Source organism: Heterocephalus glaber, unplaced genomic scaffold, assembly GCF_053883595.1.
Source record: "Heterocephalus glaber isolate CG9 unplaced genomic scaffold, H.glaber_assembly_v1.0 deba00000331, whole genome shotgun sequence".
Lineage (NCBI taxonomy): Eukaryota > Metazoa > Chordata > Mammalia > Rodentia > Bathyergidae > Heterocephalus > Heterocephalus glaber.
In genome coordinates, this window is record NW_028258142.1 from 32,682,794 (window position 1) to 32,708,896 (window position 26,103).

The window sequence follows — 26,103 nt, forward strand, 5'->3', positions numbered from 1 at the left end:
CTGTGGTGAAGGTTTCTGCAGCTTTTCAAAAGAAAACAGCAAAATCTTCATATTCTGCATATCTTGTAGTAATTCATATTCTGTCAACAAAGAGGCATGTTATTTTTTTAACTCTGAAATAAGTTCAGTCTTACAAGTATTATCAAGGGCTGATGGGAAGGTGGTAAAAATGATCACTACAACAATAGCTAATACTTATATAATGTGTTTACTCATTATCATGCAGGGTTCCCTTATTTTACATATATCAACTCATTCTGTCCTCATAAGGACTCTTTAAGATTGGTACTGTTGTCCTCTGAATTTTTCTGGTGAGGAAAACAATGTAGAAAGAGGTTAAGAAACTTCCCTGAAGCCATACAACTAGAAAATGGTTGAACTGGAGGGTCAGATGCAGGAAATCTGGCTCCAAAGCCCTTGCTCCTGATTGCTACATTATTTACTGTATGCCTGTGATATAACAATGGAAGGAGAAGCATTTCCTGGAAAAGGTAGGGCAGGTACTGGATTAAGAAGATACTCACATTTGTGTGGTAGATGTGTTCCAAAAATGATCTCATTTACAATTCATTCTTCAAGACTAATTATCCCATAGGGAAAGATGTAAAGGGAATATTTTAGGGGATGCATGAATGTATAGCATTGGAGCATAGTTTTACTTTAATACTTCTTTTTCTGCTTGTCCTTCATTAAGTCTAATTTTTGTACAGTTCTTTGTCCTAAATTAACAACACAGGCTCCCACACTGGATGTTTGGCCTTCATTGCGTTTTATCACAACCAACTTGTGTTCCACAGATATTGTTTGAGGGCTGTGTTTTCAGCGCTATCACTAGACCCACTGCCTAATGGATGCTTGAGAGATATTATTGTAAGATATAAAAATATTTTCAATTATAACACGGTTTGTAAAATAACAGCATATTAGTCATCCTAATCATGTACAGAAGTTCCACTACACATAAACAGCAGTGAGATTAACACAGTTCTGAGGTGTTTCTGCTGATCAGCCAGTGGCACCACAGTGTGGTGACAGTGTAAAAACTGATTACAATTCATAGCTCCTCCATCTTTCACATTATTTATTCGTGACAATTTTTTAAATTTAAGGAATTTGCTTATTCCTATTACTACATAAAATAAGACATTGGTTTATTGATTTGTTTTCTAGGGTTTGGGGTGGTTTTTTTTTCACTGTTTCAATTTTATTTGTACTATGTACCGTATGAACTAGTTTAAAAAGCCATGAAGGTGAAAGTGACTGTGGTCCAGAAAGTGATGGCCCTCGTTCAGCTGAATCCAGAAGAAGTGAAATACTAAGAGACTGTTAGAAAAGGATAATACAGAAAAGATGGGGAAAGAGAGATTTTGAGAAGATCAAAGAAAGAGCATAGTGGAAGTAAAAAAGAAGATTGTGATTAGAGAGCAGTGTTTTTAGACTACAATTTTAAAAGTGGTACAGATCTAGGTGATAATGTGGTCCAGATTTGGCCATGAGTGTGAGGGGCTGAAATAGTACAGATGTAGATGAAAGTCAGTGTGGCTGAGTCGGATAATGAACTGAGCGCCTAGGGTAAATGAGACTGTCACCTAGCAGTCAGTGGGGGGCAGGTTCAAGGAAGAGAATAGACCAGTGTCCACCTCTCATGATTAGAATTTTTTACTTAAGGGTAGAAAAATAATAGCCAGGAAATGACAAAGAAAGTAAAGAGAACACCAGCTCTACCTCCAGACCCTGAAGGATGGGGGCAGGAGTCCTGAGTAGAGAGCCCAATTTCAGTTAAAGAAGAGATAAGAGAAGACTGAGCACAAGGTCTGAGAATGTGCTTAATAACCACAAACACAGGTTTAAAAATGCACAGTGGTGTATGGGTGGAAGGAAGAAACAGGAGATTGGATCAGGGAAGAGAAAGCACAAGAAGTAGCAGGACAAAAGTACAAGAGAAGATAACTGGCGGGATGACTTGTGTTTAAGGCAAAGACCATTGAGATAAAGAGGTGTAACATTTTCAAGCTTGCCACAGGTCTGTCAACACTGAGTATATCTTCATCAAGCTGCTCTGTGACAGCTATTGTTCTCGATATTTGGGCTACATCAGTGAGCAAAGTTCCATGCTCTCTCCTGGGGCCCACAGTCTAGCAGGAGGGACAAACAGTAAGAAGTAAGCATAATAAATAAGAAAAAGATCTAGTATTCTAGTGTGTTAGAACATAGTCAGTGTATGAAAAATAAAAATAAACCAGGCTAAGGGGATTTGAGAGTGTCAGTAAGGATGTGGTAGGAGAAAGTTTTAGAATTACACAGGGCAATGTTTAGTAAAGTTAAGAAGATGAGGGAGTTAACCCTACTGATACTGGAGTAAGAAGAACCACTGAAGAAGTCTTGTGGCAGGAGGATGCCAGGAATGTTAAAGAAGGAGATGAGAGCAGCTAGAACCAGGTGAGCAAGGGAGAGGAGTAGTGGGTAGGCAGAGATGATGGTGGGAAGGAAGAAGTGAGTACACATCATAAAATGGGACCTGGGAGACTGTTGGTAATTTTGTGTTTTGTTTTTGTTTGTCTGAATGAAATGGGAAGTGGTGCATGATTTGGGAAGAAGAATGGTATGAGATGGTTAACATTTTACTAACAATTGGGCTACTGTATTGAGAAACAGTGGGAGCTCTTAGAGGGCTATTGCTTGTCTTGGACCATAGTGGTGAGAGTGAAAGTATCAATGGAAGTAGTTCAAAAAGTTGTCTGGAGGGGAAGGGAGAACACTCAGTCCCCTTAGGAGATAGCTATAGTCTGATTGCAAGAGCTCCAGGGAATGTGGCTAGAACCTAGGTTCTGAAATAGAGTAGTTAGAGATCTAGTCATTTTAGGAGAGTTGTTTATGGAAGTGGATTTAAATTTGGTCTGCATGGTTGTCTTAGTCTCTTTCCTCATCACTGGGACACAATACCCAACACTGGCAACTTAATGAAGGAGAAGTTTATTTTGGCTCACAGTTTTAGTTGGCTAGCTCCAAGGCAGGACGGCATGCCAGATGGGCATAGCAGAGGAAAGGTTGCTCACATCGTAGCAGCCAGGAAGCAGAGTGAGGAAAGGAACCAGGGAGGGAGATATACCCTACCAGATCACACCCCCATAAACCTGCCTCTTCAGGCCAGGCCCCATCTCTAACATCATGTTTAGATATAGAAGTCCTGTGGTCCATTCACCTTCTAAGATGCCCTACTTGTGAGCCCAGGAAGTTCTTGGGGTCATCTAAAGATAAATCATAACCATGATCTCAAAGAATCACGATTCCAGATTGCAAAACAATCTGGAAAACTTTCTAGTGTTAGTTAACCAAGTCTGTCATGGATAGAAGCCTGCCTCTACTTTGTCAGGTGTTGTGGAGCTCAGCAGTATGTTGTGGGTCAGTGTGCCACTAGTGTAGAGAAGCTGTCTGTGCTAGACTCTTAAGAGCAAATTTTTGTGAATGCCATGCCTAAGACAATGAGGAAAACTTTCAGAGAATCACCAAAATTGTGAAATAACATAGGGAATGAGTAGAGGAGCTCAAACTGTTTTTTTACTTGTTTGTTTTTTCGTTTTTTGTTTTATTTCGTACCGGGCATTGAACTTGGGACCTTGCGCTTGTGAGGCAGGTGCCGGAACCACTGAGCTAAATCCCCGGCCCACAAACTGTTTTTATTAACCTTAAGAAAAGATTTGGCTCAGTGGCACCAAGCCTGCCTCACAAGCACAGGGTCCTGAGTTCAATCCCCGGTACCAAAAAAATAGAAAAGATTTGAGCCAAAGAGTACATGTATTCAAGTACTGGAAAAATTGTTTATAGGAACATATTTGATCTTATTATGAGTGATCTCATGGAATAGGACTAGGATCAATGGTTGGAAGCTACATACAGGGACACATATTTCAGTCCCGTATAAGGAAGAGCTTTCTAACTAATGGAACTCTTTAGAGATAGAATGGGCAGATTTGGGGAAGTGACACTTTCACTCTCGCTGGAGATGTTAGAGTAATAGATTGATGGGCACTTGGCAAGGATATAAATGGTTCTATCTTGAATGTAATTCTTGCCTATTGCTACTAGCTGGCTAGATAGTGAATGGAAGAGGAGTCTAAGGCTGAGTTCATGTTGAGTTGAAGGAGCTCTGAGATCTGTTACCCATGCTTGCCCTGGCAACAAGAGCCACAAAGGAGCACATGTATAGTTCTTTGCCATTCCAGTTGTAAATATTCAAACACATAGTTAGAAATCTGTGAGGGCCAGGGATGTAGCTCAGTGGTGCCGTGCCTGCCTCCCAAGCACAAGGTCCTGAGTTTGATCCTCAGTACTGGGGGGAAAAGGAAAAGAAAAAAAGAAATCTAACTGTGTTACCTTTAAGGATCTTTGCAATCCTAAGCATATAATTCTATCTATGCAAGATGCTAAAATTACCATTCTTCCCAAAGGGGGAACTGTGTCAATTTTTGATGACAGTTCTCTCAAAATGCAAGAAACAATAAGAAAAACCTATGAATGTGGGCTTTTTTTATGACAGACAGCCCAATTTTTAGTTCATAATAGCAGAGGGCATAGACAGACCTGTATGCCAGAAGAAAGACAAATTGTTAAAAATCATATATTGCCCATAATAAAATAGAGTTTAAGAGGGATAAAAAATTAAAAATTTTATATATATATATATGTATATGCGCGCGCGCGCACACACACACACACACACACACACACACACAGAGTTTGCCCCCAAAAAATGTATACATGCTTCAGGAAAAGAAAAGCTTGGTTAAGTATTTCATATTTTAATACTAAATCTATTGAGATGTCATGAGATTAATACAAGTTAATACAAGTTTGGCCTTTATAATTACAAGAGATGCTCAAAGTGGTGGCCATTAGCTTCCAGGCATTTACTAGTATGGTGAACTGCTGCTTGGGTAACCTTGCTCCACTAAGATTGCTGCACATGCATTTTCAGTTTCTTTTCTAAGGACCAGCAGTATAGTAGGTTTTCTGTGATATACAACATCCTCTAGGGTCCCCCATATGAGGGTAACACATCTATTGAAAACACTTAGGGCTGGGGATTTAGCTCAGTGGTTCCGCTGCTTGCCTCACAAGTGCAAGGACCTGAGTTTGATCCCCAGTACCAAAAAAAAAGAAAAAAGAAAAAACTTACAGTATATCTTTTCCTGAAATGTGTATACATTTTTTGACAGACTCTGTATACTGACCATCCAATCACTGTTTTGTGCAAAGAGGCATGAGAGACACTTTGTACTAGAGTAAGTAGTATCAGCTATGCATCACATCACACCCTTCTCCAGGGTAACCAGCACATCTTTCACCTCAGACATTTATCATTTCTTTGTGTTTAAGAACATTCAAGATCCTTTCTACTAGCTGTTTTGAAATAATTAAATTATTTGTTGTCAACTATAGTTATACTACTGTGCTTTAGAACATTAAAAGTTATTCCTCCTGTCCAACTGCACCCTCAACCATTCTCTCTCCATTCCTCCCTCCCCAACACCCTTCCCAGGCTCTGCTAATCACTATCCTAGGCTCTCCTTCTCTGGGATCAGCTCTGCTTCCACTTATAAGTGAGACCATCGAGTATTTATCTTTCTGTGTCAGGCTTATTTCACTTAACTTAATGTCCTCTAGTTTAATCCATGTTGCTGCAAATTACAGAATTTTTCTCTTTTATCAATAAGCAATATTCTGTTGTAGTTCCAGTTTTCTTTATCCATTCATCCATCCGTGAATGCCTAGATTGATTTCATTTCTTGACTCTTATGAATAGTTTTTGTTTTGTTTTGTTTTGTTTGGTACTGGGGATCGAACTTGGGACCTTGTGCTTGCGAGGCAGGCGCCAGAACCACTGAGATAAATCCCCGGCCCTCTTATGAATAGTTTTGTAGTAAACATGGGAGTACAGATGTCTCTTCGGTATGCTGACTTCAGCTCTTGGATATATACTACTCATGTGGTAGTTCTATTTCTGATTTTGTGAGAAACCTCTATACTGTTTTCCATAATATACCAGACCTTTTAATCTTAAGATTATTTCTCCAAATACTGGCAGATGTAACCAGTCAGTAAATTTGAGGGCTCAAGCTCTGCAATAATAGTCATGCTGTAAGATATTTTTCCAGGCTCTTTCTAACAGCAATATGAGTCGGTGCTGTTTTTACCTTGATTTTCTAGATGAGGCAGCTAAGACATAGAAATATTAAGTAACTACCCAAGTGCAAAGCTGGAGTTCCAACCCAGGCAGTCTTTCTCCACAGTCTGTCCTGTTACCACTGCACTGTGAGGAATGGAGAATGTATAACTTGCAGAAGAGAGGATTTCAGAAAAATATAAAAACAATGTCCAACCACTTTAAGGATAATACTATAAAAGAAAAATTAAGCATTTTGTTTTATGCCAGAGGCAAGGGGTAGAAGAAATTGGACCAAGAGAGGTATTCATTCAACATAAGGGAATGCTTTCTGACTACTAAGGTTGCATAGCAGTCAGTGTGTGACTTCATGAATACTTTGTGTGAAATACTCTCAGTAATTCTGGATGGCAGATTTAAGAGTAATGGATGATGGGGGATCAAATCTAGGGCACAGAAAAAACAGGTTGTGAGGAGTCCTTTGCTAAAAAATTATATAGGATGAACCCCCAGTTTTACAATTCTGTTTTTGTAGAGCAGTGCTCTGGTATCATCCATCTCCTACTCAAAAATATTCAGAGGTCAATGCCTTGTAACTACCAAATAAAGTTTGGAGTCCTTGGGAATTTTACACCATTCACTCTGTAACCACAACCTCTCATCCCAGTCTTCTTCTTGTCGCCACCCACTGCTCCAGCCTATTTGTGCCTTTTGCTGCTTCCTTTCCAAAACTTGTGGATTTGTTTACATGATTCTGTCTTTCCAATATATCATTCCTCCACCTTTGCATTTTGATTTTCAAAAGTTTTTTTTGTTTTTTGTGGGGTTTTTTTTGAGACACAGTCTCACTGTGTAGTTCAGGCTGGACTTGAACAATGTATTCCAGGCTGGCCTTAAACTTTTGGCAATCCTCTTGCCTCAGCCTCCTGAGTGCTGGAGTTACAGATGTGCACCACCATGCCTGGCTGATTATCCAAGTTCTAAGAATACATTAAAGGCCTTCATAAATATAATAACTTTTATGGAGCCTTTCCTTTTACTCACACTATGTACTATTTCCACGGAATACCCATAGCATTATGCCTACTTCTTCTCTTCTACTTTGTATTTAATTATTTCATGTTTCTCTTCCCACTCAATTGTAACTTCCTTGACAATAGGCATCATGCCTTACTAATGTGTATCCCTTTTCCATCATTATCTGATGCCTGGTTGAATATTGTGTACATAGTAGCTGCTCAATCCGTGGAATGAATAGATAAGTGAAAAAGTATACTCAACAGAAGAAATGGGGACTTGTTAGAATTCAGGAATTGGAAAGTAAAATTTTCCATCTCAGCCAGCTTTTCAAATTTTTATTTACTACTCATGCACTTTGGAATTTTAGTTTCTGTAACTGTCTCTCTTAGTATGTCCTAGGTACTATCCTAGACACTATGGATACAGTTAGTAGAAAAATTAGACAAAAAGCCCTGCCCTCAGAGCTTATTGTATGTGAAGGAGAAAGACAGTAAGTTAAATATGTAAAATATATTCTAGTTTAGATAGTAGTAATTAATAAAAAGAGGGATTGACAGTGATGGAAAAGGGCAGTACGTAAGATGGCCAAAAGGAAGATGTTTGAGTCAACGGAGTTTGCTTTTTTGTTGTTGTTACATTTTATTTTATTTTGTATCTTATTTTAATTTAATTTTATTTTGGGATATGAGTATTGAGAGAGGGTCTCACTATGTAGTCTAGGCTGGCCTTGAACTTACTCTGTAGCCCCAGACTGGCCTTAGACTCATGGTGATCCTCCTGCTTCAGCCTCCCAAGTGCAGTGATTACAAGCATGTGCCCCTATACTCGGATACATTTTATTTTTAAATAATTTCAGACTTAAGAAAAGTTGTAAAAAAAAAAAAAATAGTTCAGCTAAACACTTTATCCACTCTCCCCTAATGTTAACAGTTGGTTTAACTATAGTATAGCAGTGGCAAACCTCTGGCACGAGTGCCACACCAGGCTGTTTTGTATCATTGAAAGCTCTAAAAGTTTCGCCATCACTGCTATAGTACAATGATCATAACCCAAAAATTAACATCAGTACATACTGTTAACCACATTACAGATCTTATTTGACTTTTACTATGTTTTTTTTCCCAAGACCCTTTCTTCTGTTCCAGCATCCTGTCCAGTATCTCACACTGTTTAGTTGTGTTTCCTTAATCTCCTCCCATCTGTGGCTCTCAGCTTTTTCTGTCTTTAATGACCTGGACATATTTTATGAGCGTTGGTCAGTTATTTTGTAGAAATGTCTCTCAAATTAGAATTTTCTAATGTTTACTCATGACTGCTGAAATTATGCATATTTGGCAAAAACACCACAGAAGTGACGTGCCCTTCTAAATGCATCATGATCAGGAGGCGCGTGATGGTACCATGTCTCATTATGGGCATGTTGCCCTTGATTGTTTGGTGAAGGTGGTGTCTACCAGGTTTCTCCAGTGAAAAATGACTGTTTTTCTTCTCTTTGTAATTTATTAACATTTTGGGGGCGATATGTGCAGTCTGTGCTGGTGTCCTGTTTCTTCTCAAAGATTTGCCCACTGATTTTATCATCCATTGGTAGATCTTTTTTATGTAAGTAATAATTTATTGTTTTGTTTTGTTCGTACCAGGAATCGAACTTGGGGCCTTGCCGCTTGCGCAGCAGGTGGCGAAACCACTGAGCTAAATCCCCGGCCCTAAGTAATAATTTATTACTGTGGTATTCAGGGGTCGTTTTTTATTTCATTCTCTAGGTTATAGTTCAGTACTAGAGTGTGTTATTTTGCTGCTTGTATTGTTCTAGCTTTGGCCAGTGGGGCTCTTCCAGATCGGTTTCTGTGACCTTCAGTGTGCCTGTCTTGTTCTGACTTATAAATACTGACCTGAAAGTGAAATGAATTGTGCTATGTAGGCCTCATATTTGAATGCTATTGTGTTCTTCCTTTTTCACACTATGCTCAGAAAGAAATGGTTCTTTATGCTTATGACAGTGACATATAAATGAAAATATAACTCGTGTTTTAAGATTATGGCTAAATAGAGAAATTGATTGATCTATGGGAGGTCCATGGCAAGTTAACTGTTAGAGTAAGATTCTTTTGGAGCCCTGGTCCTGGGTAAATCCCTTAAATGAGCCAATTAATTTTGTTCTGCAACATAACAAGAAATTATATTCCTCAGCCCAGCATGCCACCTCACTCTGTGTGGCAAAAGGAGGAAAGATGTATGATTCAGTTTAAAAACAAAAACAAAAGAATCTATCACCAGTACTAGGAAAAGAAACTAAAATTACATTTACTCATGGATAGTGAGTCATCCTCAATTGGGTTAAATGATAGCATATTATTACCACAGATGTTACTAGGGGAAAAAAGGCCATTTATCCTTTAATCAAGCCTTATCTTAATTATTTTAATCATCTTTTTGGATTGAGAGTTTATAATAAAACGAATCACTTAAAACCTGAAAACCTCTGGAGTTTAATTCACAGAATACTATGGTATTTAAAGTTAATTGAAAATTCAAGCTGTGTGTTGATAATATTTGTATTATACCACATGAGAGCACTTTATAGTCTTTTTTGGGGTGGTTTACTAATATATACTGATAAAATAATTGTTGAGTCTACAATAGTTTTGTACATGAGATTGATATGAAAGAGTTGGTTTCAAATTAAGATGTTGTTTTCAGGGGCCAGGGATTTAGTTCAGTGGTTCCGCCACCTGCCTCGCAAGTGCAAGGTCCCAAGTTTGATCCCCAGTACCAAAAAAAAAAAAAAAATGTTGTTTTCACAAGCTCTCTATGAAAAAACAGAATAGTGTATATTTACTGTTTTGTCTGTCTTAAAATATATACATGAAATGTTAAAAAGTTAGGGTTCTAGGCCAGGGATTTAGTTCAGTGGTTCCGCCGCCTGCCTCTCAAGTGCAAGGACCCAAGTTCGATCCCCAGTACCAAAAAACAAAAAAAGTTAGGGTTCTTTCCAACTGTTTAATGGGTTACTGAGAGGATCGCAGTGCTCCTTACTTATGAATTTGCCAGGGAACATCAAGTGACACAGTTAGGTCAGAAGTTTTTGATGTTTCCTTTGCATTGTAGAACTAAAACCAGTTTTTTAGAATTATTCTTCTCATTTTGAGCAAGTAAACATTAAGATCTAAAAGCCCATGACGTAGTAACTGACTTTCAACCAAATAAAATATTTTTCAACAAAATATTATTTGACACAGCCTTCTAAAATATTTGTATAATATCCTGTGTGAGAATATATACTCTTGGGGTAAAACTGTCTATTCAGTTAAACAACTTGGTTAGTCAGAGTAAATAATATTAATATCATTCTAAACAATCTCTTCTTACTGGTATTCCATGAAGTCTGGGAAAAGTAATATTAGGTAATTATTTTTTCCAGACCCTCCTGCTTTAACAGAGACCTAAAGAATAAGCTCTGAAATCCTAAGTTGCTTATTTCTCGTTCAGGGCTTGGAAGAAAATAAAGTTAGTATGTCCTCTGGGAGCTGAGTTAGAAGCCACAGCTCAAAACTGTCACTGTCTACGTCCACAACAGGACACGTTCCTGGCTCCCATGTCACCTGCTGTGGAGCAGTTTGAATGTCATGGAGATGGGGCACAATTCATCCTGTTCCACTCATGTTCACTACCATACCTCCTCATATTTGATTATATAAAGTTCCCAGGTTCCCTCTTTTTGTTGATTTAGTGAATTCTCTATGTTATTAAAGGATTAAGACTTTTACCTAGTGTTTGAAAATTAGTTGATGCTTTTTAAGGGTAATTAACCAGAAGTTAACTTCTCTTTTAATCCGAATAAGAAGCTATGGAATAATGTCATTGACATTAGCTAAAATTTTACTGAAAACACTTTATAAACCATAAGAATTAAAAGTGATAACCAGTTTCACACTAAAGGACTTTTAAAGCCTTCGTTTCTTAAATGCACTTTTTAGAATACTATTATCTTTAGTTGCATAAAGTGAAATATAGGAAGTTACACTAACCAAAATTTTAAGAGGTTTTTCATAGCTTCTTAATACTGACTTGCTTTAAAACTTTCCCCTTTCTTCCACTGAGGGTCATCCGCCTCCCTCTCCCCCCAGATGTCTTTATTTCTTTGCCAGAACTGATTACCTATGCCTTACAAATAATATAATTTACAAGTGTAGTTTAACTGTTTATCCCACCCACAGCTAGTTATTTTACCCTACTTTGAACATGGCGTTGCTAGGACATCAGTAAGGGAACAAAGGCACATAAAATATCACCTCTGCCCTCAAAAAACATATCATATTTCAGGAGAGAAAAGGCACACCCTTGCAAAGATGACTAACAAAGCAGGGCAGTTTGTGTTATGTGTCAAATTAATGGTATAGAAGTTAATTTCTGAAGGAGGGAACAGAGACATTGCTGGGCAGGGCTAGTCAGAGAAGGTTGGACTTGACCTTCTCTGTCTTGAAAAGATGGTAAGGTTTCCATGGGCAGAGATGAAAGAGGAGAAGAACAAGCAGAAGAAATCCATGTGTAAATAGAAGAGCAGGCCCTAGGCAACTTCAGCTTAGTGTCCTACTGAAACAATAGGACTCCTTTAATTCCCTTTGCTGAATTAATGTAGCTTTTGTCATTTAATAATATTATAAAGTCATTACACCTTTGGCTTCCAACTTTTTGACTACTCTTCCCAGTTGTATCAGTCAGTGCTTACTAGAGAAACAGACGTAATACAAGATATACAAATATATAAGAATTCACAAAATTATCTTATTTGGCCGCCCACAGAGTCAGGTGAGAAAGAGTGCAAAAGGGCTGTCTGCACACAGAAGATCTGACAGGTCCAGTCAAAGGCCTGGAGCTCAGTGTAGTGTCCCGAGTGAGTGCATATCAGGAGTCCGAAGGGTCTGCATTGGAGGCTGAAGGGTCTTTGCTGGAAGCCAGGAGACAACATCAAAGCTGAAGGTGAAGACTGAAGATCCTCCAAAGAAACAGAAGTGAGCTTTCCTTCTTAATTTCTCCTTTATTCCATTCAGCAACCACAAGCAACCCTCAAATGTCTTCTATCTTTAGTAAATCCCCTCAGCCACACTGAGAACTATGCTGATCCAATTTAGTTGGGCATTTCTTAATTCAAGCTGACCCAGTTAACTATCACACCAATAAAGATACATTTTGCACCACAGTTTAGTACGCACATTTATATATAACTGAAACAAAAATTTTATAAAACAATACTTATAAATGTGATGGGTTCTGATATTTTCTTTTTTAATTGCTCATAAGGCAATTAAATTTTTTTAATAATCCACTGTTATTTAGTGACTCAGTTAAAAAATTTGTAAATCAGTGGCTTTCAAAATGTGATGCTTATACCAGAATCATCAGCATCTCCTGAGGACTGGTTAGAAATACAGGTTCTTAGGCCTCACCCTAGAAGACATGGGCCTGGAACCCAGCAAAAAGGCCCTGTACTTTGCAGTGGGAACCTATTCTTTAACAAGCATCCACTTGCATGCTCTAGTTGGAGAAAGCCAGCACCAGAGAGTTCCTCCACTCACGCCTGTGCTCTCCACCCTTAGAGCCTTGGCCTGGGTCACTCTCCCTCCAGGTATCTGAATGCCTTGCTCCTGCACCACCTTCCAGTCTACTCATTGAGGCCTCCCCTGGCCTCCCCATTTGAATCCCAGCACTCTCAATTTGCCTAACCCTGCTATACTTTTTCTTCTTCCACAGCACTACTCACCTAACATGCTGAATAATTATTACCATCCTGCCAGATGGTATAAGCTCCAGGAGGGCAGGATTTATTTGTATGTTTTGTTCATTGAGGCCTCTGAAGCATAGCTTAATGATCCTAAGCATTTTAATATTTGCTGCATGGGAGGGAAGAAAAAATGGACCTGTTGACCTGAGTGATGGCCTGAAGTGCTGCTTCAAGAAAACATTCTTTGGGGCTGGGGATTTAGCTCAGTGGCACCATGCCTGCCTTACAAGGTCCTGAGTTCGATACCTGGTACCCAAAAAAAACCCTATTCTTTGGAGAACAGCTCTCCATAGATCTTGAAAGTTCAACTTCCAGTCCAAAATGTGATAGAGAAGCCAGATTACCACTGGAGGCATTGCCATTATTGAAATACCATACCTACTTAAATGTCTAATATTATTTCATATTCATGCATTCTTATAAAGCTCCAAAACCCCAATGTGAAGACCTCTACTTTAGTACTCCTCATCAGTAAGGCAGTTCCTTTGTAAATTGACCTTAGTAGTTTCTCAGGATTCTCTTCTTGGCTGTTCACTGCAGGGATTTCATTATAATCCAGATAGTGAATATTCTGATTTCTGTTTATTATATTAAATTTGTATGGAATTAATATGAGAAAATGAAAAAATGGAAACAAAGTATAAATAGGGCGGGATGGAAGGGTTGAAGGGAGGGCAGGGGAAGGGGGAAAAAATAAGAACGAAGAGAGTAATGTAAAGGTGCATATCTCCAATGATGAATGTCATTATATTGTACACCTAAAATGTACCAATAAAAGGATATACCAAAAAAAAACTAAAATAAATTTGTGAAGTGATTTCATTTTACTCCATTTCTGGATCTTCCTCAGAAAATACACAGAGCATGGTGGAACTATCAGTCTTATACAGTGTTCTGAGTAAAAAGCCACTGTGATTTTTCCTGATTGATTTCTGTCTGTCTTCTCCAATGTAGATAGAGGCTACATGTTTTGGGGTTCTGACAAAAACTGACAGGAGGCTATGGCCGTTATGTACAATTCTGGTGCGTGGCAGGTCCTACCAGCCCAGCAGCTTACAGCTTCTTCAGATTCAATCTGCTGCTCACTTTAAACTACTTTACACCAAGTGTGGTAGTACACTCTGGAAAGGTGGAACAGAAGGATCACAAATTAGAGCCCAACCTGGGCAATTAGAACTTAGTGAAACACTGTCTCAAAATAAAAAACAAAAAAGTACTAGGAATTTAGCTCAATGTGAAGGGCCTGGATTCAATCCCCAGTACCACACACAAAAAAAACAAGAAACAGAAAAGAGCCTCCTTTAATTGTTTGGCATGGTATCTCATACCTGTAAGACTAGCACTGACTGGGGCTGATATATGAGGATTACAAGTTTGAATCTTTCATAGTTTTATTTTGAGACCCTGTCTCGAAGTAAAAAAGGGCTGAAGATGTAGCTTAGTGATAAAGTGCCCTCACACCAAAAATAAAAAATAAAAATAATTGTGCCAGTGACCTTGTTTGATGCTTTTCTCCTATATTTTTCAACATTTCAGATTTTTTTAAACTGATTTTCTCTTCTCTTTGGACTATTGTTATTTTTTACTTCTACTTAGGAACTAAGAAGTATTAAGCATAAAGAAGACAATCTGTACTGGCCATCTGTCCTTAAAAACGGACATTAGCTACATTTCTGCCATTTTTTCAAACACAAAATGATCTCTGCAGAGTTTGACAGAGTGTCTCCCTTTCCATTCTAACCCTTCTTCAGTTTTCTGAACCGTTAAAGATAACCAGATCATTCTTTTTTATAAGTTACTTATGCCTTCTCTGGAAAAATAAGCACAGGGTCATCAATACCTCTGGAAACTGCCATAATAATGCATCTCCTGAGTTTTAGGACCATTCATTCCCCATATGAGATGTTTGATGTTATGAAATACTTGATCTCAAATGCACATGTGTACATGCACACACCCACATTTTCAGGCTCTCCAAGTCACCAGTTTTACTCACTGAAGAGGGACCAAATGGGAAATGTTAGTCAATCACAGTCCCCCCACTGAGTTTCTCCGAGTAATTTTTTAGTACAGGGACTGTAGGAAAGCACAGTAGAACATCCATAATGTTTATACTGGAGTCATTCCTGTCTTGGCCTTTTCTGAAGTTGAATCTGGTCACACTGATTCTCCATGCATGAGGATCTCAATTAACACAGTTGCCTGGAGCACTGTTTTCAAATACAGGTTTCTGGTTCTTACCTTAAGACATTCTGAGGCAATAGAGTCCACTGATGAACTCAGGAATCAGCCTTTTTTGTTTTTGTTTTTTGTGGGGTTTTTTGATACCAGGGATTGAACTCTGGACCTTGCACTTGCCAGGCAGGAGACGGAACCACTGACCTAAATCCCCAGCCCAGGAATCAACCTTTTAAAAAAGCTCTTAGACTGATTCTTATAACCTCCTAGATTTGAGAACCACTGTTGTATGGCCCAGTTTTCACCAGTTCCCTGCCCTTACAAAAACTGGAAATGATGGCCAAGATTAACAGACTTTATGTTATTCGAGCTGTTTTATCTCACTTTCTACAATAGACAAAGAGCTTTTATTTCATGAACTTTAAAATAAATTTCTTTAAAATAGAAGATTTCTTATACATATAATCCAAATATCATTAACAAAGTCATTCGTCTTTTAAATGCTGATTCCTCTTTAGCTCAACTTCTTTCTCTGTTGTTTACTATCCAGGTACATTTATTGAGCACTTGCTCTATTCCTAGTGCTCCGCTGGGTAATTTTACACAGATATTCTCATTTGTCTTCCCAGCACCTCTCTGAGGTATCAGGATAATTTCTTTTTTGCAAGTAAGGAAACTGAAGGTAAAGAGAAGCTTGCCTAAGATTATTTTAGTGCCTTTGGTCTTTGAGCCATAAGTTTCAGCTATTGTATTTTGGGGGGTTTTTTCCAATCTTAAATTTTTGCCCCTCCTAACTCACATAACTCATTTACCTACTCGATCAATTTATTTAGCTTGAAGCATTCATAATACACCAGATTAAGTTTTGAGTGTGAAAATATCTGTGCACTGTGTTGTAATCTCTGAAACGTCTGAAAGTTGGACTTGTTAACACAGTGTCTAGAGAACATTAGGCCATACAGTTAACATAGAAACACACTAAACATGCAGTGGTGTCATGACATATTTACTCTCAGGGTACTTGTTGATAAAGTCAAGCCCATGATATTGATTAGAATTGTTACATTGCAGGGTCCGTCAGCGAATTGGGGGGTGGCATAAACATTTGGTGTATAGCACGTAGTTCTCCAAACCATGGTTTCAAATGACCAAGGGACCCACGTTCACAGAGTGAGGGCTGCTCTAGAAAATGTTGATTCTCTTCATTAAAGATACAAATATGTATGATTTCATCTTTAGATCCCTGCTATTAGTTTTAATAGAATTTTCTTTGATGAGAAATTTGTGATTCACAAACTAAAATGTCATAAAGAGAGAATCTACTATGGTAGTTAAAACCAGTTAGAACCAGTTATCATTATTTATCTTTCCCAACCTTGACTATTCTATTAGATTGGCCAGTTGAGTGGCGCTGAGATTGTTTCATCACTTATGTGTTACCATTCAAGACATTTACTTCAGTCTTTACAAAATATTTTGTACTATTAGTTATGCCAAAATGTAATAGTTCGCAGATAATTACAAATTATTATTTTAATAGATAAGTGAAGAATGAATTATTTTTATAAAAGGAACAACTAACAAATTATAACTTTTTCTCTGAGTTCTGCATATTTTATTACTTTCAATTCAGTTTTTGTTTTTGTTTTTATTTTTGGTACCGGGGATTGAACTCGGGTCCTTGTGCTTGTGTAGCAGGCAGCGAAACCACTGAGCTAAATCCTCGGCCCCAACTTTTTTTTTTTTGGTACCGGGGATCAAACTTGGGACCTTGCGCTTGCGAGGCAGGCGCCGTCAATTCAGTTTTTCTATAAAAACTTTTTAAAGTTAAAAAAGAAAATGAGCCAGGCATGGTGATGCATGCCTTTAATTCCAACACTCTGGGAGGCTGAGGAGGAAGGTCATAACTTTAACCCCAGTCTGGGCACTTTAGTCACTTAGGGAGACTCTGTCTCAAAAAAATATATTTTAAAAAGGACTGGGGATATAGCTCAGTGCAAAGGCCCTGATTCATTCCCCATTATCACACACACATGGAAGGAAGGGAGAGAGGGAGGAAGGGAACAAAAAAAATATTGTTTGGTTCTTGTGATTTTTGAGAAAGTATTCTTAATTGAGCTTACAACCAACCCAAAATCTTCTGAAAATTATAAGGGAGGGTAAGACTTAACAACAAAACTGAGTACCTTAAATTCTAGTGTAATGCCTTACACTTAGCAAAATTGGTCATTTGAGGGAATAAGACTGCTTTTTTTGTTTTCTTTTAGAGTACTGGAGGTTGAACCAAGGGCCTTCCCATTGAACTGCATCTCCAGCACACTCTTCTTGTGCCCCCCTTATTTATTTTTTGTTTGTTTGTTTATTCATTTGTTTGGTTAGGGACAGGGTCTTTCTGAGTTGCTCAGGCTGGGCTCAAACTTCAGTCCTTCTACCCCAGCCTCCTAGAGTTAGATTATAGGCATCCACCACCACTCCTGGCTAAGACTGCTTTCTTTGTAATGGCTTTTATTGCTGGGGAAAATTTAAGGTGGCAGTGACCGGCATAGAAATAATCACACCACGGATGCTGGTAAGCATCTGGACATGTCAGTTAAAATTTCTTGGTGTAATGTATTTGTTGGTTTTAGAGGATTTAAGAACCTGAAATTTAGCATAGTTTTGGGAAGAATGCTATTGATGCCTAAAAGTGAGGTTGAGATAATTAGCTTGTGTAACATTTTTTGTTTTCCTGGCAATTCATTATAAGTTCTCTGTACAATTCTTGCCTGGGAGCTCTGAGGGCAGTAGGAAGTATGTAAACATTGTGCACTCTAATGGAAGAAACTGAGTCCATTTTGAAAATTTAAAATAATGATATGATCTTTAACCCAAGCTCGATCTGAGGTATGAATTTGGATAAATATTTCAGAGGACTTCCTAAATACTCACTATACAAAAACTCCAATGTTAAAAATAAGTTGTAGGCTAATTGATACTTATCAAAAAGATTTCTTGCATGCTCTTTAAATAGAAATGACCTTATTACAATTAAAATATGAAACTTTTTAAAAACACTTAACATCAGTTTTTATTTGGCATTAGGTAAGTTAAATTTTAGGCATTAGGTAAGTTAATTATTTATTTATTTGTTTGTTTGTTTATTTATTTATTTTTTTGGTACCGGGAATCGAACTCGGGACCTTGTGCTTGCAAAGCTGGTGCCAAACCACTGAGCTAAATCCCCGACCCCAGGTAAGTTAATTATATTGTTGCTCACTAGTCTTACAGTGAGTTTGGAAGGAACACGTTTTATGCATAATTTCAGAAGTTTATTGAGTCATGGGAATGATACCCTGTTTCTGGTCATACATCATGTTTAAAACACAGTCATCAATAAAAAAGGGACTTCTAAAAATAAAACATAGTCAAGGTTTCATCTACAAATAACACCACTCCCCCCTTTTTAAATATTTAAATTAAGAAAGACTTTATATATATATACAGTGACTACCTAAATTATACATTTACACTTTAAAGACTAAGTATAAAGTGATTGTCCATGTGATCACTGTTCAGATCAAGAAATGGAATATTAATTACCAACAGACCAGAAGTCCCAATATGCCTTGTCCCCCTAGAAGTAAATACTGTCCTGGCTTTGGAGATAATTGTGTTATTCTTCATCATTTCGCCATCTGTGTGTATGTTCCCCAACAAAATGTTTTCCGATTTTGAACTTTTCTTAAAATCATGTACTATATTTTCCTTTGCAATTTTCTTCTTTTATTCAACATTATATTTATACCAGATATTTATTTTGTTATATAAAGTTTATTTCTAATGCATTAGCATTACATTGTGTAAATAGTTTACAGTTTATCCAGTCTACTGTTGGAAGACATTTAGATTATTTCTAATTTTGAGTTAGTAAAGTACTAAATTACTGAAATAATTGAAGCAAAACTTACAAAATTAAAAAGAAATAAAGATAATTCAAAAGTAATAGACGGGCCGGGATTTAGTACACTGGTTCTGGCGCCTGCTGCGCAAGCACAAGGTCCTGAGTTCAATCCCTGGTACCAAAAAAAAAAAGTAATAGTTAGAGGGCCAGGGATTTAGCTCAGTGATTCCACCACCTGCCTCACAAACACAAGGTCCCAAGTTCGATCCCGGGTACCAAACAAAAAAAAAAAATAATAGAGCCGGGTGTAATGGTACACATCTGTGATCCCAGCACTTGGGAGGCTGAGGCAGGAGAATCATGAGTTCAAGGCCAGCTGGGGCTACATAGCAGCATCCTATCTCCAAAAAAGAAGAGTTTTTTAAGAAGTTAGATATTTCAAAATCTCAGTAATAGAATAATTAGATAGCAAGAATGTAGACTTAAACATCATCAACCAAATTGAACTGAATGATAGAACTATACCCAGTAGCAGCAAAATATATAATCTTGAAAAGTGCACATGGAACACTCTTCACCACAGGCCACATGCTAGATCACAAAACAAATCTTAAAAGTATTGAAGCCATATAAATAAATGTTTACTAACCACAACAGAATTAAATTAGAAATCAACAATGGAAAGAAATTTGGAAAATCCCCAAATATCGAAAACTTAAACAACTGACTTTTAATGAGTCCAAGAAGAAATCACAAGAGAAATTAAAACAACATTCTGACCTGAGTGAAAATAAGCACTGAACGTACCAAAATGTATGGGATGCAGAGACAGGAGGAGCACAAATTCAAGGCCAGCCTGGGCCACTTAGACCCTGTCTCAAAGTAAAATATAACCTGAGTTTGATCCCCAGTACCAAAAAAAAAGAAAGAAACCAAAAAATAAATAAAATATAAAAAAGACAGAGATATAGCCCTCTTAGGCTCAATCTGGAAAAAAGAAATTAGCAGGATGATGTTATTCAAACAAGGGTTAGAGGAAAGTTTATAACTTGAAATATCTGTATTGGAAAAACAGGAAATATATCAAATAGATAATCTAAGGTTCTACCTAAAGAAACTAGACAAACAAACCCAAATTTTAAAAAAAGGTGAAAATCATAATCAGCACAAATCAATGAAAAAGAAAACAAAAACCATAGATAACATCAGTACAAACAAATGTTGGCTTTTTGAGAAGGTCAGTAAAGTGGATAAACCTTGGGCTGAAGTGTGCAAGTAAAAAAAAGGAAGACATGGAGTACCAAAGAGAAGCATGAAAGAAGGGATAGCATTATTGCCCTGCGGAATATAAAGGCATAGGAACAACTTTAAGCCAACAAATTAAACAGTGTTGATAAAATAGGAAATTTCTAGAAAGATATACATTATGAAAATTGATTTAAGAAGAAAGAGAACATTTGAATAGACCCACCACTTGTTAAAAAAAAAGGAATTTAAAAATTGGTGATTAAAATCTTCCCATAATGAAGAACACCCACTCATACAGCTTCACTGGGAACTAGTCTTTAGAAAGAAATAATATAAATCCTACCCAGACTTTTATATATATATATATATATATATATATATATATATATATATATATATATATTAATTGGTACATTTTAGGTATACAATACATTTACATTTATCATTGGGTGTTTGTACCTCTACATGATGTATCTAAGTTCTTATTTTTCCCCCATCATCTGTGTGTCCTTCACCCCCACCACCCTTCCCTATTTACATAGACTTTGTTTCCTTTTTTTTCTTTCACATAATTTTTCCTTTCCTTTCTTCCCTTTCCCCTTCCTCTCCCGCCACCCTTCCACCTTTCCTATTTCAAATCATCAATTATTCATTTTAATCATTTTCATCCTTATTTACACTTTCAGTTTCTCACACTAGAGATACTATTCGGTATTTACACATGTGTGTCCTATTTATTTCACTCAAGAGTATGGCCTCAATATGCATCCATTTAGCTATAAATGACTGTAGTTTCTCATTCTTTATGGCTGAGTAGTACTCCATTTTATTTAAAAACCCACATATTCTTTATCCAGTTTCCAGTTGATGGGCACTTGGGCTGTTTCCAAACCTTAGCTATTACAAACTGTGCCACTATAAACATAGGTGTACATATATCTCTGTGGTATGATTCTTTTAATTCTTTGGGGAAGATACCCGGCAGGGGAATAGCTGGGTCGAATGGGACCTCTAGTCCTAGTTCTTTGAGGTATCTCCAGACTGATTTCCACAGTGGTTGCACCAGTCTGCACTCCCACCAACAATGGAGAAGGGTTCCTTTCTCTCCACACCCCCGCCAGCATTTGTTATTGGTTGATTTCATGATAGCAGCCATTCTTTCTGGGGTGAGGTGGAATCTCAGTGTTTTCATCTGCATCTCTCAAATGACCAGTGATGTTGAACATTTTTTCATATATTTATTTGCTGTTTTTACTTCTTTGTCTGAAAAATGTCTGTTCATTTCAGATGCCCATTGTTGAATTGGGTCTTTGAATTTGCGGGGTCTGATTTTTCTCAATTCTTTATATATTCTAGATAGTAGACCTTTGTTTGAGGTACAGCTGCTAAAAATTTCTTCCCATATTGTAGGTTGTCTCTTAGCTCTGTTGGTAGTTTCTCTTGCAGTGCAGAAGCTTTTTAATAAGATGAGATCCCAGTTGTTGATTCTTTGTGTTAGCTCCTGTGCTGCCAAAGTTTTGTTCATAAAGTCTTTTCCTATGCCAATGTCTTCAAGAGTTCTACCTAACTTATCTTCCAGCAAGTTTACTGTTTCTGTCTTGATATTTAGCTCTTTAATCCACTTCGATCTTAGTTTAGTCCACAGTGATAGGTATGGGTCTAGTTTTAATCTTTGGCAGGTTGAAATCCAGTTTTTCCAGCACCATTTATTGAACAGGCTATCTTTTCTCCAATGAGGGTGATTGGCTCCTTTATCAAAGATGAGGTGGCTGAGTATGTCTGGAGTTGCTTCTGCATCTTCTAATCTATTCCACTGATCTTCAGGTCTGTTTCTTTGCCAGTACCATCTTGTTTTTATCACAGTAGCTTTGTAGTATAGTTTCAAGTTGGGGATTGTGATACCCCCAGCCATGTCTCTGTTGCCCAGAATTGATTTTGCTATTCTAGGTTACTTCTCCTTCCAAATGAATTTTTGGATTGTTTTCTCTAGTTCTGTGAAGTATATTGTTGGAATTTCAATCGGTATTGCATTAAATCTATATAGTAGTTTTGGAAGTATGGCCATTTTCACTATATTGATTCTTCCTACCCAGGAACAAGGGATATCTTTCCATTTTCTTATATCCTCTTCGATCTCCTTCTTCAGAATGCTGTAGTTTTCAGTGTAGAGGTCTTTTGCTTCCTTTGTTAGGTTGATTCCTAGATATTTCATTTTTTTAGATGCTATTGTAAAAGGAATTATTTCCCGAATTTCTCTCTCAATGGGCCTGCTATTTGCGTATAAGAAGGCTATTGTTTTTTGAGTGTTGACCTTATATCCAGCTACTCTACTGAATCTGTCAATTAGGTCTAGAAGGCTTTTGACCAAGTTTTTTGGGTCTTCTATGTAAAGTATCATATCATCAGCAAATAATGACAGTTTCACTTCTTCGTTTCCTATCTTTATTCCTTTTATTTCTTTCTCTTGTCTAATTGCTATGGCTAATGTTTCCAGAACAATATTGAACAGGAATGGTGATAATGGGCATCCTTGTCTTGTTCCTGATTTTAGCATGAAAGTTTTCAGTTTTTGACCATTTAATATAATGTTGGCTATTGGTTTTTCATAGATAGCCTTCATCGGGTTGAGATAAAGACCTTCTATTCCAATTTTCTGTAGCGTTTTTATCATGAATTGGTGCTAGATTTTGTCAAATGCCTTTTCTGCATCTATTGAGATGATCATATGGTTTTTGCCCTTGACTCTGTTAATATAGTGTATTACGTTTATTGATTTACAAATGTTGAACCATCCTTGCATCCCTGGGATAAATCCGACTTGGTCAGACTACCCAGACTCTTTCAGAAACTACAGAAGAGAAGAATGTTTCCCAAATCATTCAGTGAGGCCAGTATTACCCTGATACCAAAACCATGCATGCACAAGACACACATACAGCCAGGGATTTAGCTCAGTGGTTCTGCCACCTGCCTCGCCAAGTGCAAGGTCCTGAGTTTGATCCCCAGTACAAAAAAAAAAAACGCTGTGTAGACACACACAATTTACAAAATACAGTATTAGGAAACTCAGCAGCAGCAACATGTAGAAAGGATTATACCATGACCAAGTGAGATTTATTTCAGGAATGCAAAATCTGTTTTATATTCAAAAATAAATTGATAGGGCTGGGGATTTAGCTCAGTGGTTTCGCTGCCTGCTGTGCAAGCGCAAAGACCCAGGTTCAGTCCCCAGTACTAAAAAATAAATAAATAAAAATAAAAAATAAATTGATATAATATGCTATAAAGTATAAAAACCCCATGATCATCTCAATAGACTTTTGACAACCTACAGGCCAAATCCTTCCTGATGCCTGTTTTTGTAAATAAGTTTTTATCAGAACACAGTACCACCCACTCATTAATGTGTTGTCTGTGGCTGTTTTCACACTACAATATTAGAATTGAGTAATTGCAACAGAGATCATATGGCTCACAAGACCTAAATTATTTATTTTCTGTCCTTTACCAAAACAAAAACTGAAATGGACCCAACTGTTTTATCTATTCATGGTAAAATTCTTGAAAAACTAGGACTGTAAGGGAACTTTCTCACTTGGTAATGGGCACCTGTGAAAACCTACAACTAATATCATACATGGTAAAGATAAAATGGTTTTTCCTCTAAGATCAAGAATAAAGCAAAGGTGTCTGCTCTTAGCATTAATTGTGATGGAAATCCTAGCAGAATATTAAATCAAATGTGTAATGACTGAAAATGAAGAAGTAAAATTGTCTTCATTTGCAGATAAAGTGATTCTGTATGTTCAAAATCTTAAGGAAACCACAATGCAACTAGAACCAATAAATATTAAAGACTACTGGATATAAGATTGATGTACAGAAATTTATGTTTCTGTGCACTAAAAATGGTGTGCAGACAATTTTGTAGTCATTAGTGGGTTGTATAGTATACATATGTCCAGTTTCCATGCCAAATTGCTCCCCAAAATTATTGTACCAACTTATACTTTTATCAGTAGTGTTTGAGTATTTATACTTTTCTACATACTCTAAAAAAGATATCCACCAGGCATGGTGGTGCACACTTGTAATATGAGCACTCAGGAGACTGAGGCAGGAGGATTTCCACTAATTCAAAGCCAACCTCGGCTACACAGTGACTTAAAAACCAACCTGAATTACAGAGCAAGACCCTATCTCAGAAAACTAAAACAAAACAAAAAAGGGATATTAGAGGATATCATCTCTCTTATTTTTTATTAATCCAGTAGATGTGTCTAAGTATATCCTTATGCTCCTATATATCTTTTATTTTCTGCTCCCCAGAACAACCCCCTTTACCTCTTGCTTCTAGAAATGCCACCTAAAGCATGAATTTATTCTGGCTTACCGTTAAGCAGACACTGGAGATTCCTCTTCTGTTTTTATTCCTAAATATAGGTGTACCCTGTCATTATGTCTTTCACACCATTGACCATGCCTGTCTCATTTAAATGCCCTTTTATGGGTGCAGAGCCATGTACCCTTGTGAAAACATTGCCTGTATTTTTCTGTCTTTGCCTCATATGCTACTTACTATCTTCCTTTGAAATTGACCCATGTTTCAGAAAGCATAGCCAAAACCTTCTCTTATGTCTCCAGGTTTTTCTTCACCACTTTTTACTATTTATATCTCATTCTACCCTGTATATAAATATGTATGTGTCTGTGTATGTATGTATCTATGTGTGTATGTGTTGTAATTTCTCTTCAAGTTCCTTGCTGTGATTTCTATGTTTATATCTCCCATAGAGTCTTAACATAATATACTGCCTTGCACAGAAGACCCACTCATTAAATATTGTTGAATGAATTAATGCAGAATGGTTGAAAATCAGCTTGGGAATTAGGTTTCACCTTCCAGGTATCATGGTCTAAGAACTTACCAGCTGATACTCCTTACAGAAAAACAACTATGAAATCTGAATAAACAATGTAAAACATTACTATTTGAATGTACTGAGAGTGAATAGGAGCAGTATCTACAAGGAGTTTATGCTCATTCAGAGGAAGGAGATAAGAAGCTATATGTTTCTGTTTCTGTGGTTTTTGGCTTGAGACTCAGTGCAGTCCAAGCAGTTTGCATCACAGTAGTGAGGGACTCACATGAAAAACTTTCTGGCCTAGGAAGCCACAAAAGTGAACCTGAGAAAGCTGAAGAGAGTATACTCTCAGTAGGAAACAAGCCAGAGAGGAGATCCCCAAATTAGATCTAACCAAACCTCTGACTGATCCCTAAACTATATATAAGAAACAGACTTAAAGCATCTCAGCCAAGGACCAGAAATCTGAACTAAGACCAGAATTATAGCTCTCAAGATAGGGATGAGTAAACAGATGCAGATAGACTCTTAGAGTATATCCCAGTGATGGTGAACCTTTTAGAGCTTTCAGTGATAACAGCCCACTGCGGCACGTGTGCCATAGGTTTGCCACCACTGGATACTATTCACTTGGAGAATGGGAAATAACAAACTTACTTCCTATCTCTGAGGCATTTAGCCTTGGGCTTACTGCAGTCCATGGCTCACACAGCAGAAGAGGATTGACTGTGGAAAAGTTGTAGCCTCTCTGGCCTAGAGAATCTGAGAATCCAAGGAACTCTGATAAGGACCCCCAGATCAAAAGTCAAAGAAGGGGATACCTAAACTCTGTCTACTCATAACTCTGACTAAACCTTGAACTACACATCTGCTGAACCAAATTTAAGCAGCTAAGACAAAGAGCTACACAGAGACCAGAGCTGCTGCTCAAAATACAGTTCAGGCCCAGACAAGAATCTCAACAATT

General features: G+C 37.5%; 1 protein-coding gene across 10 annotated transcripts in view; it reads left to right on the forward strand.

Annotated features, from left to right (window-relative positions):
• Dym (dymeclin) overlaps positions 1 to 26,103 on the forward strand; it is a 424,183-nt gene that overhangs the window by 345,247 nt on the left and 52,833 nt on the right. For 2 of the 10 annotated variants that reach the window (XM_021236605.2, XM_087189113.1), the window contains one exon: positions 11,987 to 16,454. The exons of 5 other annotated variants lie outside the window; for them this stretch is intronic. In XM_021236605.2, coding sequence (XP_021092264.1) covers positions 11,987 to 12,121 — 135 coding nt within the window. In that variant the 3' untranslated portion in view covers positions 12,122 to 16,454. Of the gene's footprint in view, positions 1 to 5,216; positions 10,647 to 10,672; positions 10,950 to 11,986; positions 16,455 to 18,337; positions 18,375 to 26,103 lie in introns of those variants that run through there. 3 more of the 10 variants (XM_087189093.1, XM_087189088.1, XM_087189084.1) reach the window with 3 other exon arrangements.